This window comes from Cryptomeria japonica, chromosome 1 (assembly GCF_030272615.1).
Source record: "Cryptomeria japonica chromosome 1, Sugi_1.0, whole genome shotgun sequence".
In the NCBI taxonomy this organism is placed as follows: domain Eukaryota; kingdom Viridiplantae; phylum Streptophyta; class Pinopsida; order Cupressales; family Cupressaceae; genus Cryptomeria; species Cryptomeria japonica.
In genome coordinates this window covers 431,623,170-431,640,856 of record NC_081405.1, presented here as the reverse complement: position 1 = coordinate 431,640,856, position 17,687 = coordinate 431,623,170, and the positions used below count along the sequence as shown (strand labels likewise).

General features: G+C 38.1%; 1 protein-coding gene across 2 annotated transcripts in view; it reads left to right on the top strand.

The window, feature by feature from the left end:
• LOC131064997 (sodium/hydrogen exchanger 1) overlaps positions 1-17,687 on the top strand; it is a 279,796-nt gene that overhangs the window by 99,833 nt on the left and 162,276 nt on the right. For both annotated transcript variants that reach the window (XM_057999375.1, XM_057999366.2), the window contains exons 4-9: positions 5,759-5,818; positions 5,907-5,953; positions 6,075-6,269; positions 6,445-6,491; positions 6,872-6,938; positions 7,071-7,171. In XM_057999375.1, the coding sequence (XP_057855358.1) occupies positions 5,759-5,818; positions 5,907-5,953; positions 6,075-6,269; positions 6,445-6,491; positions 6,872-6,938; positions 7,071-7,171 (517 nt within the window). The remainder of the gene's footprint in view (positions 1-5,758; positions 5,819-5,906; positions 5,954-6,074; positions 6,270-6,444; positions 6,492-6,871; positions 6,939-7,070; positions 7,172-17,687) is intronic.

Below are 17,687 nucleotides of genomic sequence, written 5' to 3'. Positions count from 1 at the left end.
ATGTCAAAGCGATTTTTTGTGGAGATTTGTTGGAGATGCAAGGCATTTAGGATTCTATCCTATTCTCATGCATTTACAAACACATTTTACGCCATTTAGGGTTTATTGTTACTGGTTTTTTGAGCTAAATCAGCTAACACGTGGTTCCTTCAATTCACATTTTGGGCGTTTTTCACTCCACAAATCTGCATTCTTCTAAATCGTTTTCCCTTCTCTCACCTAGGCGTGGAGTTTGGGATAAGATTTAAGCTATTTAATGATCCATCAATGATGCATTGAATACCACGTTTTTCCTCCACATGATTCCTTTGGCTGCAAATTGGAAGGGTTTAATGCCACGAATCTTTGACAAGATGAATCGTTTTTGCTTTCCATGCTAAGGCGTTGGGATTTGAGGAAGATTTGACCTCTTCTTGTGCCTCCAAGTTTGCATTTTGCTGCCATGTTTTCCATATAAGACATTCTTGCAAAAACATGATAAGGGTTTGACATTACGGATTGCTTCTATTGATTGATTTTGCTTCTTCATTCCAAGAATTGTTGCATTATTGGAGAAGCATTTTGCATTTTCAAGAAAGGTATGTTCTCTTTCCTTTCTTTCCTTCATTTTGTTATTTTCTCGTTTTCTTAATTTTCGTTCTTAGTTGCATTTTTTGTCATGTGTTGTTCTTCCCCCAAAAAATCGATTTTTGTGAGAGGATTCTTCCCTTGGTATGCAATTTTTGAATTGCATTGTTCTTCCCTAAATTTTCCCTCTTTACTTGTATTCGGGATTTTTAATTCCAATTACAAGTTCGCTGAAAATAATTGTTCTTCCCTTACGGATAAAAGATTTAACCATCTTTTGTTGAAATTCCAAGTTGCAAAGATGAAAAAATACCCATCCTTTCAAAATCGGGTTTCTAGAACCGGATTACATGTTGAAAGTTCTTCTCATTTTCTTGAAGATGATCTTCCCAAAATCTTTTCATATTCATTTCCATCATCCGTACATACCATTTCATCCATTTATTTCACACCTTCATTCATTTTCCCATTTAAAGTCTACCTGCAATCAGCCATCCAGAACCCGAAATTGGTCCAAATTGCACTAAAAAAACACTTGAAAATGAGTTCTAAAGGTCCAATTACAAGTGCAAACTTGTAGTTACCCATTACACACATGAAGTTGCATGTTTGTTCCTCGCAATTGCAAGTTAATGCTCTTGTTTTTCCCACAAATGTAATGCAGCTTCCAAAACCCGAAATTCACTTGTGAGCCCATTTTTGCATCAATTTATCCCTTCCCTTGTCAGTTCAGTTTGCACACACGATCTACCAAATCAATGGATTAAGGCATGGGCCTTATTTTGCAAGCAAATTTCAAGAATGGATGACGATACAAAGAAGAGATACAACGATTCATGGTTGAGAGCATGGAATGCTTTCAAGACAAAGATGGTCATGACGTGAAAAGAGGAAGGCAACCCTTTCCCTCCTGAAAAGATAGTACTACCCCAAGCAAGAAGATAAGGGTGCAAGTTCCCATTCCGATTCAAGATGTCTTTACCAATCCAAAATACTTCAACTTCTAGCATCCTGAAGCGACACGAAGATCATCACTGACAAAGGATGATGCAGTTAGAGTCGTGTCTTTAGACACATGGAATAGTTTTAATTATGCATTTGTAATTTTGTTTTGACAAGTTACATGTAAAAGTATTTTTTGTAAAATGCAAGTTACACATTACTTGCACTTTTGTAATTACATGTAAGGCAACTACAAGTTGTGTCTGATTAGGACTGTAGTTGGAATAAGTCTTAGTTAGTTATTGAATAAGTCTTGGTGGTTGAGAGAATCTCTCAAGTTAGTTAGGATCCTCCCTCCTTTTTCTCAGGGCTCCTCTCCTATGAATAGAAGAGAGGGTCCATTTCAATTTATATCTTTTGGGAAAGCAAACAAAAACTCTGCCAAATTTATAGCAAGAAGTCTTTGAGCTTATGTATGTGAATTGAAGGTTTTGAAGAATAATAAAGAAGGATTACTCAAGTTTTGAGTCTTTGAGCTACATGTTTGAGTTTGAATCTTTTTATTTCTTTTATGCAAAGTGTTTCTAAAGGAGCTTAGTCCAATCTGATTTGAAGTCTTTGAGCTGCAAGTAGAGAAGATTAATTAAAATAGGAAAATCTCTAGAAGGAGTAGCAAGTCTTTGAGCTTGCATCTATTCTTGAGGAAAAATTACTGTTTGATAAGAAATAGCAGCAAGTCTTTGAGCTTGCATTAGTTCTTATCTTTGTGTTAAAAGAATAGATTATTCCAGTCTTTGAGCTGTTATCTTTTATTCGTTGTAAAATTTAGTATAGCAAAAGGTAGATAGGACTTCCAATAGTCAAGTCTTTGAGCTTGATATTGCTGTCCCGTCCCGAAGGAAGTGACGGAAGTCTTTGCGCTTTCAGGAAACTTCATTTCCTTTCTCTCATTTTACTTAAAAGTGGTTACTACTGTTCATATTCAATCGCTATCCTTTTCTGTGAAGAGAAAAGGATATTGTCTTTCTTGAAGAAAGAAGGAAGACTGCTGTCCCATTCTGTTTTTATTTCAGTTTTAGTTAGATAGGGGGAGCCTTCTCTTAATTAGGAGAGTTTTTACTTGTGCGCTGTGGTTGAAACCACAATTTTGTATATTTCCCCAAGTGTACAAAATTTTCAACCAACAAAGCAAATTACAAGTTTTTATTTTTCAATAAAGTGCACTTGTAATTAGCCAAAAATTTCCCTACAAAGACCAAAACAATGGAAATCATTAAAACTTGCAATTCAAGAGAAATTTCCCACCTATAGTCAGGGAGAAAAAAACCCGAAATTGAAGAAAAGACATAGCAAACGAATCTAGAATGCGACGAAATTCGAAACGTGGTTCGAGGATGGATTGAAGATTAAGCCAATCCAAGGATTAGTCAAAATTCTGCCTCGGGAAGCGTGCCATAGAGTAAAATTTTCATTTTTTCACAAAAATTTCATGTAATGGTCCTTCATTTTTGAGAACAAAAATGAGGACAACAAATAGTAAGTACACATTGTGCAAATTAGGATGGTTTTTGTTTACTGGGATCTTCCTCTTCTAACTCAAAGAGCAGTTCTGCTGCACATCTCTTCCATTTTGTGTTGCACTGAAAGGTTCAAACTGAAATGCTAACAATCATGTAACTGTTCTTTAACTAAGATACATTTCACCAAATGTAGTAGAGTGGGAAGGCGGCAACTGAAATTTTTTCTGAGTTGATTGTGAGAGACCTTGCTGTTGCAAAGAGGTTCTTTGGACCCACTATATGGCAGCGGTGCTGTAAACCCCAAGCACTACACACAAGCACGTTGCAAAATTAGAGGAATAAAGAACTGCTAGGCAAACAAATAACCTTAGCACCCACCTCAAGGAATGCTACATAGCATTGAGCCACCACATGATAAAGGTATTCACACACTTGCATGTGTTGCAGACCATCATTCATCTATGCCTCCACCATATGAATAAGTCAAACTATCCTCTATGCCCTACGCTAATCTGTTGGCACTAACTTTTTATTCACACATGTGCTCACCACAGAAAACCACATGATGTTATCCAATTCCTTAATATATCCTTGAGGGTCTACAAAAGGGAGAACCAAGGGATAGAAATGAGTAAGCACAACTATGATGAAAGTCAACCTGCCTGTATGTGAAATTCATTCCCTTTTCAGGTAGCCAATCTGTCTCTCAACCTGCCCACCAACTTGAGCAAGAGTAAGTTTTTGGCTTTGCGCTTAACATTGATTTGGTAGGCATCCAGAATCCAGATAATGCCACCCTTTCAAATCCCGAAAACCTGGTTCATTTTTACTCACATTAAAGAAGAAAATCATATTTTTTTTGGTGGTAATCACCTGACTCAACTCTTACTTGTGGAATATTGAGCACCTTCTTGATCCTTTTTAAAATTCTGAAGGCAAATTTACTGGCATTATAGCATTTACAACATGAATCTGTATAATAGGATCCCATTCTAAAAGTATCTTAAATCCTTTCAATCTTCATCTGAAGCATTCCTCCTTTGAAGTTCATTTTGATTTTGACCAGTTATTGCTTACATTTTGTTTGTCTTTTTTGTTTCCGTATTTTATTTGAAGTGTTGCTACAGGGAATCCATCTGAGATGTAAAGCTTTCTCATAAAGTAATTGTTTCTGTTTCTAGCACTTTGAATTCTTTTCAGAATTCAAGAAAGTTGGCTCTGTCATGTCCCCACTCTAGCTCAGTCTAGCAGAGACATGTGAGTCAGCTTATTATGGGGTCTTGTAGGCTGACAGGGTTGGACAGAGACCCGGTATGGTTATTCAGTGTTGGAGACTTGGTATTCTAGCAGTTATTGATCAGTTGGGAGACATTCCTTGTTTTTAGGAGGCAGTTCCTAATTTTTAGGAGGTTTGATCATGCCCAAGGTTGGGTCTCCATGAGATGCCTCTTTGGGTTCAGTTTCAGAGAGATTGGGCTTGTTTCCTAAATTTTAGGAGCATCCCTAGATTTTAGGGATGAGACTACCAGTGAATCCTTGATTTCCGACTTCAGTCACAGACAGGTGACAGGATGATTTTAGGGTTTGTAATGTCAGTTGGGCATTTTATGGCTATTTGGGTTATATTTTTAATATTTCCTAAGTTAGCGTTTAATAATTAAATAAGGCTAAGTTGTTAGCCATTTTGGAGTAATAAGGGGATTTTTGGCCTCATCTGGATGCGCACCCTATTGTGTGATAGCTCGTTGGAAAGATCTTGAAATTCTTTAAATCTTTCTCTTTGGTCTCAGGGCAATTCAGTGAGCGGATTTATGTCTATGAGGAAAAAGGTCATTTTCTAGTAACATGACCACTTTAAAATAAGAAATTATAACATTTCCACTAGACCATGCCACTTGGAGACAATTAGGGTTCGATTTGCAATTGAGAGGGGTTATAAGGGGATAGGAGCTTCATTCTATCATCATCTTTTGCATATTTGACAACTTGTATGAATTTGCTCTGGAGAGCGATTTCTAGACTGGGACGCAAACCCCAGGATTAGGATTGGCTGGGACGTAGCCCTCAGCAATCTTTGGCACCGGACTTATAAGGCATTGTGTGTGGTGATTAAGGATAGAGGCATCAATTCTCAGTAGGGTTTCAGCGTGGCCTACCATCTTTCCAGTGGAGACGTGGTTCATTGCAGCTGGAGGAATGCCATTTGCAGCAAATACACCACGTGGTGTATAGGGTATTGCTTGTATTCACTTCCAGTGTATGTGGGGTTGGAGAACATTCTTCATCTTCCAGTTTGACTTTGAATTTGTATGAGAGCTTGGGAAATACATTGGATTCATTGTTTGGCTTTGTAATTCAGACAAATCTGCCTGGTACGATTTGCAATAATTCTGACTTTTGCTGTATACCTCATTTATTTCAGTATTGCTTCATATTTGCTGTTATCTATTCCTTCCTATGCTATTAAACAATCAAAAACACAAAAACAAACAACCCTTTCTGCACTTCTGTCTAGTTCTGTAAGAAAAACTTAAATAAACAGGAAAACAAAATTAAAAATAAAAAAATTACAGCAGGTTAACAGCAAAGATCTATCAGGGATCTTTCAGGCTCACTGATCTTTGTAATCTTATTGCAATATATTTTTATAGTTTTGTCAATAGAATTAAATTTCTATTGCTAAAAGGTGCTTTTAGGTGACAAATACAAACTTGTTGGTTCTTGCACAGGTTCATTATTACTCCTTCAGAAATTTGATATTCAGTCGCTGGGTATTGGGGATTATCTAGGTGAGTGGTGTAACTTAGAACATGGTTTGGGTTTTTGTTTATTATTATTTTCATTGCATTGTAGTTGAGTCAAATTTTGTATTTGCAGCCATTGGAACTATATTCTCTGCCACAGACTCAGTTTGTACTCTCCAGGTAATTGGGCCAGGGTGGGAAGGCACATATATTGTGGTTTGTTTTATGTCAAAATTGGTGCTTTCATTACATTTAGCTTCATACAGTTGAAGATGGTTTTTTATAAACTAGTGTGGTGCAGGTTCTCAACCAGGATGAGACACCTCTGCTTTATAGTTTAGTGTTTGGAGAAGGTGTTGTAAACGATGCTACCTCTATTGTACTTTTCAATGCAGTTTCTAATGCCGATCTCAGTGATATTGATGGAATGGCAGCCCTAAAATTATTTGGGAACTTCATTTATCTTATTTTAACTAGCACTGCACTAGGTATTGCGGTAAGTTTAAGTTCCAAACCATTTTTATTTTTATTTTTGTAAAATACCTATTAAGGAAAAAATGTTTTCTTTGTATGAAATTAATTTCTCTATGCATTTAAATTATGAGTATTGATTTCATTCATGATGAGTTTTTATATATTTAAAAGCACTGTGGTCTTTTATGATGCTGCAGGCAGGCCTTCTAAGTGCTTATATCATCAAAAAACTGTATTTTGGAAGGTTTGATGGGAACCAAACTGCACACATTCATTGTTTTCTTGCCACTTAGATTTCATCTGTATTATCTTAGCGGTTTTCTTTTACTTTGTTCAAGGTAGTTCACATGAGATGAAGTCAAGCATGGCCATTATTCTCAATTTCATTCCCATATTTTAGTTTTCTTGCCTGAGTCCTTTTTTCAGATCCTAATTGCTTGATTTCTTAATTCTAGTACAGTATATTTAAAGGTAGTGAATGAACAATTTTTTGATTATAGTTTGTCTTTTTTCTTCAGTTTCTCAGATGTAAGGTTATTTATAGTTGTTATTTCAGTAGTTTTAATGGCACTAAAATGTTTGTGTATTTCATTATAATGCTGTTGATATCAACTATATATGCAGGCATTCTACTGATCGGGAAATTGCAATTATGTTGCTCATGGCTTATCTATCATACATGCTAGCTGAAGTAATAACATCCCATATAAATCTTGTGCATGGCACTTGCATCTGGAAATTAATTTGTTTTGGTTTCTAAAATGAGAAATCATATGGTTTGCATTTTCCTATCTGAGTTCTAATTTGGGGATCATTGTGGCAGCTGGGCAACCTCAGTGGGATTCTGACCGTTTTCTTTTGTGGCATTGTCATGTCTCATTATACGTGGCACAATGTTACTCAAAGCTCAAGGATTACAACCAGGTATGGTACCCTACCTGCACTGCAAGGAGATCTCTCTTACTTATGTATAGTAATTGTATTCAATTCTCTTTATGATTTACAATTCTTTTCCATGGCTGCATTTTAATTGAGTTCTGTGTTCCCTATCCTTTCATAATTACTTGCAACCAGGATAGTTTTATTGCAGTTATGCTCAATCAGGGGACTTTTTACATGATTACATAGGAATAAAACACAATGAATTATTACTGACTTTTTCTTCAACTTTTGTCGCATGGAAATTGTCTGTTTGAATTTTTTTCTTTTTTCTTTCCTTTCTGAAAACTCAACTCACATGATTATTATTGAAACAAATATCTCTTGAAATATCGAAAAAGAAACATCTATCATCTTAATATTGCACGGTAGGATGCAACTCTCAAGCTAATGATTTTGTTTCTGTTAGAAACCGTATCTAATGTCTATATATCATTCCAATAACATTCACCTATGACTTGCATTCAACCTCATACATGTTAGCTCACAATATCACAATTGAAGTTACATGGGGAACATAACCAATGGGGCTTGAACCTTGACCCTAATACAACTTGCTAGTAGACCATGGCTTGGTGAAATCCTCACAGTTTTGGGATGGGGACATCCTTGAGACATGGGGATTTGGATAGGATTTGCCCTTGTTGTCCCACAACCGCCACCAAGGTTTTGGGAATGTTTTTGGTACATCTGGCTCTCAAAGGGGACTTTTTTGGGACTCCCCCCTTTTTTGGGGATCTGTGGCAAATGCTGGGATGTCCATTATGATGTCTAGGGGACTTCCAAGAGTCCCTTGAATGTGCTAAAGATTCCTAAGTGTCTTGTTGTGAACATTTCACACATCAACCCATCACAAATGGGAACCCCCTCTTTTGCTTTCAGTTTTAGATTAGATTGCTAGGAGCGGTCCTTTTAGATGAATAAGTTTGAGTTTATCTCACATCCAACATTTTGAGAGTCAATGATTCACTTCTTTTGCTTGCTTGAATGAATGAAATGCAAATTTGGCTAAGGCAAGTTGGTTTTAGAGGTCAACATTCTAAGGGAAAGGGAGCTGAGGATGAAATTATCATGAAGAGCTGGAAATGAATCGGGTCAAGATACCAAAAGTTGGATTTTTATAAGACTTCCTTTGACCCTTCAAATGTGCGGCTTAAGCATTTCCTTTGACCCCTTAGATCAGCGAACCAAGGTCTTGCATTGCATTGCTTTGTTTGAGATCATTGTTTTCACCAAGTACGTTGCTAGGAGGTTCAAACAATCGCAAGTATGGAAGGATTAATCACTTCCTTTGATTGCCTAGATCAGCGACTTAAGATTTTAATAACTTCCTTTCATTGCCTGGATCAGTGAACTATGGGGGATTCTACACCCAATCAAGCTCCCAATGAGCGACTTAGGCATTTTGAATTTCATTTCCTTTGAGGGTCAAAATGTGTGACTTAAGGGATCAAGCGATTTCCATTGCCCCCTCAAAAGAGCGACTTAAGATCAAGTGATATCCTTTGGCTTCCTAAAAGTGCGACTTAAGAGATTGATCACTTCCTTTTCCATGCCAAAAGAGCAACTTAAGGGTTGAGTGATTGCCATTGGCACCTCAAAAGAGTGACTAAGGATGAGTGAATTCCATTGACCCCCAAAATGTGTGACTTAAGGAAATATCATTTTGTAAAGAAGATGCATTTGACATGTGTATGTTAGGGTTTCAAGTAGATCCGAAGCAAATATGAACTAACAATTATATGTAGATTTAAATACGAAAGATAAAGAAATAAAACAAGACACAGATAACACAGAGATTTAACGTGGTTCACCCAGAATGGGTTACGTCCACCATACACAGCCGTCCAATCTTTCTTATTATCCAGCAAAAATAGTACATCAACCTTACAATGCCTTAAGCATCCCAGCTGCTTATAACATGCGTTTTTAGGGCAACAAACAAAGTCGGCCTTTTTAGGGTTTTATTACAATGTTGGTTTTCATCAACGAAAAATGGCAAAAAAAATTTCCTCGGGGGCTACCGCCCCTGAACCCCTTCCCGGGGCCCAACCCGGCCCTGGACCCCAGCAAGGATACGTGTTGAGTGTACAGTACTTTACTGATCAGTTGCCACATTTCAACAATCTCCCACTTGGAGACTGATCAGGCTCCACACCGAACAATCTCCCACTTGGAGACTGATACTACACGACACCACTGTACATGCAACATCCGCTGGATAAAACACTAGGACTTGATTGGTATAAATTCCACAATTATCAATCAAGAAGACCAACAGAAACTGATGAAGAAATCAGCTTCTCCTATGGAACTGCCTTTGTGAAGATATCGGCAGGATTCTCACTTGTGTGAATCTTCTCAAGCCGTAACTGACCCTCCTCCAAAATAGTCCGGATGAAGTGGTACCTGAGATGAATGTGCTTTGTCCTTGAATGAAAAGCAGAGTTCTTTGCAAGATGAATGGCACTCTGGCTATCAGTATACAATGGGCTATCCTCCTGTGTCTGACCCAATTCCTCCAGAAAACATTGTAACCAAATCATTTCCTTGCTGGCTTCTGTAGCAGCAACATACTCAGCTTCAGTGGTTGAAAGTGCAACAACCTTTTGCAGCTTAGAAACCCAACTGACTGCAGTTCCCCCTATAGTAAAAACATACCCTGTAGTACTCCTCTGTGAATCAATGTCACCCGCCAGATCAGAGTCAACAAATCCACTTAGAGCAGCATTAGATCCTTTGAAACATAATGCCTTCGTAGTAGTTCCTTTCAAATACCGAAAAATCCATTTCACAGCATTCCAATGTTCCATACCCTGATTACTCATAAACCTACTCACAACTCCCACCGCATGTGCAATATCTGGCTTTGTGCATATCATTGCATACATCAGACTGCCAACAGCTGATGAATACGGGATGTTAGACATTTTATTAACCTCTTCCTGTGCCTTTGGGCACATCTCCTTAGTCAATTTGAAATGACTAGCCAAAGGTGTACTAACTGCTTTTGCATCCTGCATGTTAAATCTTTTCAACACCTTCTTTATATACTCACTTTGGGACAAATTCAAGGTTCTATTTTTCCTGTCCCGTGTAATCCTCATACCGAGAATTTGCTTAGCTGCACCCAAATCCTTCATAGCAAATGACTTGGCTAATTTTTGTTTAAGATCATTTATATGTTGCATGTTAGACACAACAACAAGCATGTCATCAACATAAAGCAACAGGATAATATAACTGCCATTATCAAATCTCTTAAAATATACACAATGATCAGAATGACATCTATGATAACCGTGTTCAGCCATGAAACTATCAAATTTTAAATACCATTGTCAGGGTGCTTGCTTTAGGCCATACAGACTTTTCTTCAACCTGCACACCAAGTTCTCCTTACCTTTGACCTCATATCCCTGTAGTTGCAACATGTAAATTTCCTCCTCCAAATCTCCATGGAGAAAAGCTGTTTTGACATCTAATTGTTCAAGATGTAAATCATCTGCAGCCACAAGACTAAGTACAGTTCTAATTGAAGTCATTTTTACAACTGGAGAAAATATTTCATCATAATCTATACCCTTTTTTTGTGCAAAACCTTTTACCACAAGTCTGGCCTTATATCTTTTCTGACCTCCTTCCTCCTCCTTTTGCCGATAAACCCATTTGTTAGGCAAGGCTCTTTTTTCTGTAGGTAAAGGGACTAAGTCCCAAGTCTTATTTTTCATCAAGGAGTCCATCTCCTCTTTCATGCCTAGCTGCCACTGTTGTTTGGCATCCACCTGCATTGCTTCTTCATATTCTTCTGGTTCACCAGAATCCGTTAATAAAATAGAATACAAAGAAGGAGAAAATCTTTCAGGGGGTCTACTGTCCTCGTAGAACGTCTAACACTTGTAGGAGTTTGTGGGACAATCTGTTGTTGCTGACCATCAGGTACCTGTGGCATTTCATTTTCAGGAATCTCATCCAACACCACATATTCTTGTTTGTCCTGTTTATGCTTCTTTTCCTGCATCTGTTCTTTATACATAACCTTCTTATTGAATATAACATCTCTACTTCTAATTATTTTCTTATTTTCAAAATCCCATAACTGATAGCCATATTCATCTATCCCATATCCAATGAAGGTACATTTCTGAGATTTAGCATCAAGCTTGGTTCTGTTTTCTTTATCAACATGGACAAAAACTTCACAACCAAAAGTTTTTAGAAAAGAATAATTTACCTTTTTACCAATCCATGCCTCCTCTGGAATACCACCATCCAAAGGGGTTGAAGGTCCTCTATTTATCAAATAGACAGCAGTATGTACAGCATCTGCCCAAAAATGTAAGGGCAATCCAGCATGCAATCTCATGCTCCTCGCGCGTTCCATGATAGTCCTATTCATTCTCTCTGACACACCATTTTCCTATGGAGTTCCTGGAACTGTCTTCTGCTTTCGAATCCCATTTAAGGAGCAGTAATCTTCAAATGCTTTGCTGCAATACTCACCTCCATTATCCGATCTGAGACACTTCAACTTTTTCCCTGTCTCATTCTCAACCAAAGCTTTCCATTTCTTTAAAGTTTCAAAAACATCTGATTTTTGTTTTAGGAAATATATTCATGTTTTTTTGGTTGAGTCATCAATAAAAATAACATAATAACAAGAGCCACCAAGAGATGATACCTGAGCCGGTCCCCATACATCTGAATGTACAAGCTCTAACTTCTCACTCTTCTTCTCTTTCCCAACCTTGAGAAATTTGACTCTTTTCTGTTTACCATAAACACAGTTTTCACAGAACTCTAAATCAATCTTCTTTAGTCCTGGCAATAGATTTTTGGAGTGAAGGATTTTCATCCCTTTCTCACTCATGTGCCCAAGCCTATGGTGCCACATTATCGAATCTGTTCTTGCAACATTTATTGTTGTTGTCTCTGCAGTAACTTTATCTGTAGCAGCTAAGGTAGAGTAAGTGTTACCAGTACACAGATATAATGTGCCTACCTTCGCACCTTTAGCTACTACGAATGATCTTTTAGTGACCTTCCACATACTGTCTGAGAAGGTAACTATGCAACCTTCACTACCTAGTTGCCCTGCAGAAATAAAATTTCTTCTTAAATTAGGAACATGTCTTACCTCCTGCAGAAACCAGTCATTACCATTCTGCAACTTGATCTTTATCTTTCCTTTTCCAACAATTTGACAGGGCTCATCATCACCCAAATATACCTGTCCAAAATCACCTTGAACATAATCTAGAAAATATTTTCTATGGGGTGTAGCATGAAATGAAGCCCCAGAATCTATTACCCAGGAATCATTAACATTATCCAAACATAAGATTAAAGCATCTTGTAAAGTATTACTTACAATATTAGCTTCCTTACTGTCATTTTCATTTTTGTCTCCTTTGTTTTTTCGAGACCAACAGTCTTTCTTTAGATGACCAGGCTTTCCGCAGTACCAGCAATCTTTCTTTCCTCTAGATTGAGAGCGTCCTTTCTTTGACTTCCCTCGTGACTTCTCATTCCCAGGGCCTTTTCCTCTTTCCTTTGATCTTCCTCTGTTCTCCACATTCAAAACACTACTCGATGATGTTGGAGTCTCACCTGTGCTTTTCCTTCGCATTTCCTCGCTTAGGATAACACCAACAATATCATCAAATACCAAAGTATTTTTACCAGAGACAGAGTTACTTACAGCCATAACCAAGCTATTCCAGCTTTCTGGCAAAGAACATAAAATCAAGAGAGCCCTAACCTCTTCTGCAAAGGTAATTTTTACCGAAGACAATTGACTGGTAATTGTATTAAATTCATTTAAGTGCTCTGCTACAGATCCTCCCTCACTCATTTTTAAATTAAACAAACGCTTCATAAGAAATACTTTATTCGAAGCCGAGGGTTTCTCATACAACTTAGCCAATGTTGCCATCAAATCTATAGTCGTTTTTGCTTCTATTATATTGAATGCTACAGACGACGCAAGGCACAATCGAATGGATCCCAGTGCCTTTCTATCTAAAATGTCCCACTCTTCATCTGATATTGTGGTCGGTTTCTTTGCCTTTCCTTCCAATGGCCGCCACAAATCCTTTTGATACAGGTAATCCTCCATCTGCATTTTCCATAACTGATAATTCTAGCCGTTAAACTTTTCGACCTTGAATTTGGAATCCTCCATTGCTCCCACTCAAATCTGAAAGTCCTGCCAATTTATAGAAAACCTCGCTCTGATACCAATTGTTAGGGTTTCAAGTAGATCCGAAGCAAATATGAACTAACAATTATATGCAGATTTAAATACGAAAGATAAAGAAATAAAACAGGACACAGATAACACAGAGATTTAACGTGGTTCACCCAAAATGGGTTACGTCCACCATACACAGCCGTCCAATCTTTCTTATTATCCAGCAAAAATAGTACATCAACCTTACAATGCCTTAAGCATCCCAGCTGCTTATAACATGCGTTTTTAGGGCAACAAACAAAGTCGGCCTTTTTAGGGTTTTATTACAATGTCGGTTTTCATCAATGAAAAACGGCAAAAAAAATTTCCTTGGGGGCTGCCGCCCCCGAACCCTTGCCCGGGGCCCAGCCCGGCCCTGGACCCGGCAAGGATACGTGCTGAGTGTACAATACTTTATTGATCAGTCGCCACATTTCAACAGTGTACCACCTTGAATAGGCCCCTCGATATTGAAGGAAGATCATTTTATTTAAATTTGAATTTGTGATCACAAGTCGGCCTTTTATCTTTAATTGCAAATCATTAAATGGTAATGACAAGTTGGCGTTGTGATGAGCTATCATACCCTTTCAACAACTACAAAGTTTGTTGGAAATATTGTCATAGATGTTAGAGTTGTGATGACAAGATTGTCATTGATGCCAAAGCTATTAAGGAAGGAATTCATTGTCTAAGTTTAATGTTGAAGGTCGTCAATATGTTTATATTGATAAACATAAAGGTGACTGTAATATCCCCTTCCTTGTGATGTTGCATTCAATGGTCCATTGGCCTATTCCGGAGACCCGTAGGCTATGTGGAAAGGTGAATTAAGGGTTCCCATGTTCCTTGTAGTTCCGACCAGACTTGTCAGGGGTGGAATGTGAACTTACTATTTTTAGTAAGTTAGGGTTTGGCTGTCGGAATGGTACAGAGTTGCTAAGATCGCCAAGCTCTTTCGTTGGTTGAGAAGATAACGATTTTTGGAGCATTATTTCATGACTTCCTCTTTTTAGTAAGTAGCAGTTTGGGGCATTCTATTTTTGGTAGTCTTGGATTTGGTCATGTTCCGGCACAATTCAGTGATCCTCATTGGTCAACTTCATCTGGATTCTGTTGATAATCAGTACTAGAGTTATAGGCAATTTAATTAAATATTATTCCTTATCCTAAGGTTCTTATTTAATTATTTTATTACTGATTGATGTTATGAGGAATTGTGCAGAAATTGATATTTTTCCTAAGTCTTGCCTAGGCAAATTATTTAATGAATATATGAGACTTTATTTTCGATATACTCCAAAGTTATATCATGCCAAAATCGTGGTCTTCTTCCTAGGCGCGATTTTTGGGACTTAGGAAAGTGGGCGCCACTTTGGGTCCACCACTTGAAATGAAACGCAATTTGAATGAGGCGAATTTGGGAGGCAGTTTCATTTGAATTTCAGAATGCAAAAGCTATATAAATAGGTGTTGGGCTCCTCATTTGGGCATCCAGAGAAAATATATCGTTATGCTGTCGGAATGACTTCAGACATTCTTTGAGGGTGAATACCTCCTAGATCCTTCCTTCCGGTTTCGAGTGTGAGACATCACTCCTAGTTGTGGTGCGTAGTTGTGAGCTTTTTGGTGATTTTCGGGTGTGTTGGTGAAGAAGTTGTGTGTTGCTGGTGTGTTGGCCGGAAGTGCATTTTGCTGTAGCTGCCGGTGTGTTGAGTGCATCGTTTTAGGTGAGGGCTTGTTGGAAGCGTACCGGAGAGACAATAGTTCTCCTATATTGGCGTGGCATTTGGAGAACTCTCCATTTTTTAGTTGCAAATCGAACTATTCAGTAAAAACGCCATTTCCAGAATTGCCTTGGGTTGCGTGCATTTTTGTTGATGCTCTCCAGTTGCAGTTTCAAGGTATTGTTTTGTTTGCTTATGTCATACGCTTCATTAGCTTCTGGTTTAGCATGATTCTATTGGGTTTTGAGAGAGTTACAAGCAATTTAGTGGGTTTCGGGATGGTTGGTTCTGCGTTTTCCTTGTATCTGATTTCAAAACAACAAGTAGTATTCTTGGTTCGAATGTGTTAGTGAATTCTTAAGATATGTACTTCACTCTATCTTCTTTCACATTTCTATCATTGTAAGAGTTGCCTCAGTAGTACTGACCAATTCATTCTATGTTGCATTTCTCGCTGAACAAGTGGAAGAGGATGGCTTAGGCACTTGTTTGTTTTGTAATTCAGTTTGTCCTCCCACTGAGCAAGTGGTTGAGTGATATTGTCCTCCCGCTGAGATATGCGGTTGAGTGATAGTTTTATTTAAAAGTCCTCTCATTGCATAAGCGGTAGAGTGATTTGGTTCTGTTATGTTTTTGTTGCCTTGGCTGGTTTACTGCCAAGTTCGTGTTCTTCATCCCGCTGAAAAGTGGAAGGGGCTGGCTTGCTGCCCAGTTTTGTATTTGCATTGTAATTTCCAGCAGATTAGTGAGCTAACGAACCCCTTGTCACCGTATGGTCTCAGCTTCCCACATTGGGCTCTTGGTGATCAAAAAGTGGAAGGGTTACCTTTCAGTAGCATTGGAATTATATTTCCTAACTTTAACGGGTGCATTGTAATATTGTTGTGCTTGAAAACTGAAAAAAATAAGTGGGAATATTACAGTGACAAACTTATAAGAAGACAATGATTAAGAGTGATCATATAATTAAGAGTAAAAGTAACACATGACGGCGATCCGTTTAAGACTACAACTGCAAATATCTATGTATAAGTGCAGCGATTAAGATTGATAGCTGTGAGATCGATCAATGAGCTAAGACCGCCGATCCAATATAAAGACAGGACCAAGTTGTTAATAAAGCGACTTCATGGTTGAGTATATGTTAGAGTTGAGATGTTGATCAGACTGTATTATGGCAGCTAATAGACCCAAGAGCAATGAAGAGAAATGAATACTGCAGCAGATAGAAGGATGTCGACAAGGGATTACTCTAAGATTTGCAAACTTACATCTTCAGAATTCCAAATTGATATAAATAAATGGCAGCATTCAATACAGCAATGATTGAAGGAGTAATGCTTATGTGCTTAAATACGATTCATTAGAATATGGAATAATGAAAAGTCAGCACTGGTGTTTTATTGAATGAGAAAATATTTAACTACAATAATCACATATTAAAAGTTGAGTCTATGATTAAAAGGCATTAACAAATCCTATCAAGGCAGCGCTTTGTTTGGTCAAGACAAAAAGGATGTGCTTGTTAAGATTATCCAAAGTTCCTAGACTCGGACTCGGCTCTGACTCGGCAAGGCTGACTCGACTTGTGACTCGGCTCGGACTCGGCAATGACTCGGCAACGACTCGGCAAAATAAGAAAACCCTTGAAATTTAGAGATTTTTAACGATTTAAAACTTGTTTCATACACCCATTATTGAATTAAGCTTAAAGACACTATAACATCATCAAATAGAAGCTAATTTGATCACATACATAAACATACATCCATCACATGCGTAGAAATGTAAATTGTAGCTGAAGGAATTAGAAAACATAGATGTATAGAGTTATAAATGTTGTCCAATGTATAATATAAAATCCATGACTTCAAATGTTCCCAAACATATATCTAACTGTAAAGTGTAAAAAAAAACAAGTCTATGGCTCAGGCTCAGGCTCAGCCTCGTCTATCTGCCTCCTACAAAGGCGTCTAAGGTAGATCCTGGATGACTGAGTAGCCATAGTCTCTGCCTGTGATGTGCCAGTCTGAGTAGCCATAGGTGCTGTGCCTGATCGTGCTCTATCCTCCTCCTTTGCCATAGCCACAGCCTCAGCCTCTCTGTCTGCCTGGTCAACCCACTCAAGGTCCTCATCAGTGAAGACTGGATCGGTGGACTCAGTGAGCCAATCGGACTCGGGGTCGACTTCCTCTAGAGTGATCGGAGAGGAGTCATCGTCCAAAATCTGTCTGGTCCTGAGACGGAGGTTGTAATGAACAAAGACTAGATCATTCAACCTCTCCACAGACAATCTATTTCGCCTCTTCGAGTGGATGTGCTCGAACATGCTCCAGTTGCGCTCACATCCAGAAGCGCTGCACGGCTGGCTCAATATGCGGATGGCAATTTTTTGAAGGTTTGGGGTTGAAGGCCCAAACATTTGCCACCATCTATCTGAGATAAGGAAAAGAAAAAAACATTAGTCTCATTTCCAACTTTAAAGGTAGATTATAAAATGAAAAATTAAAATGCATGTCATAAACTTTAGAATTTTCTACCT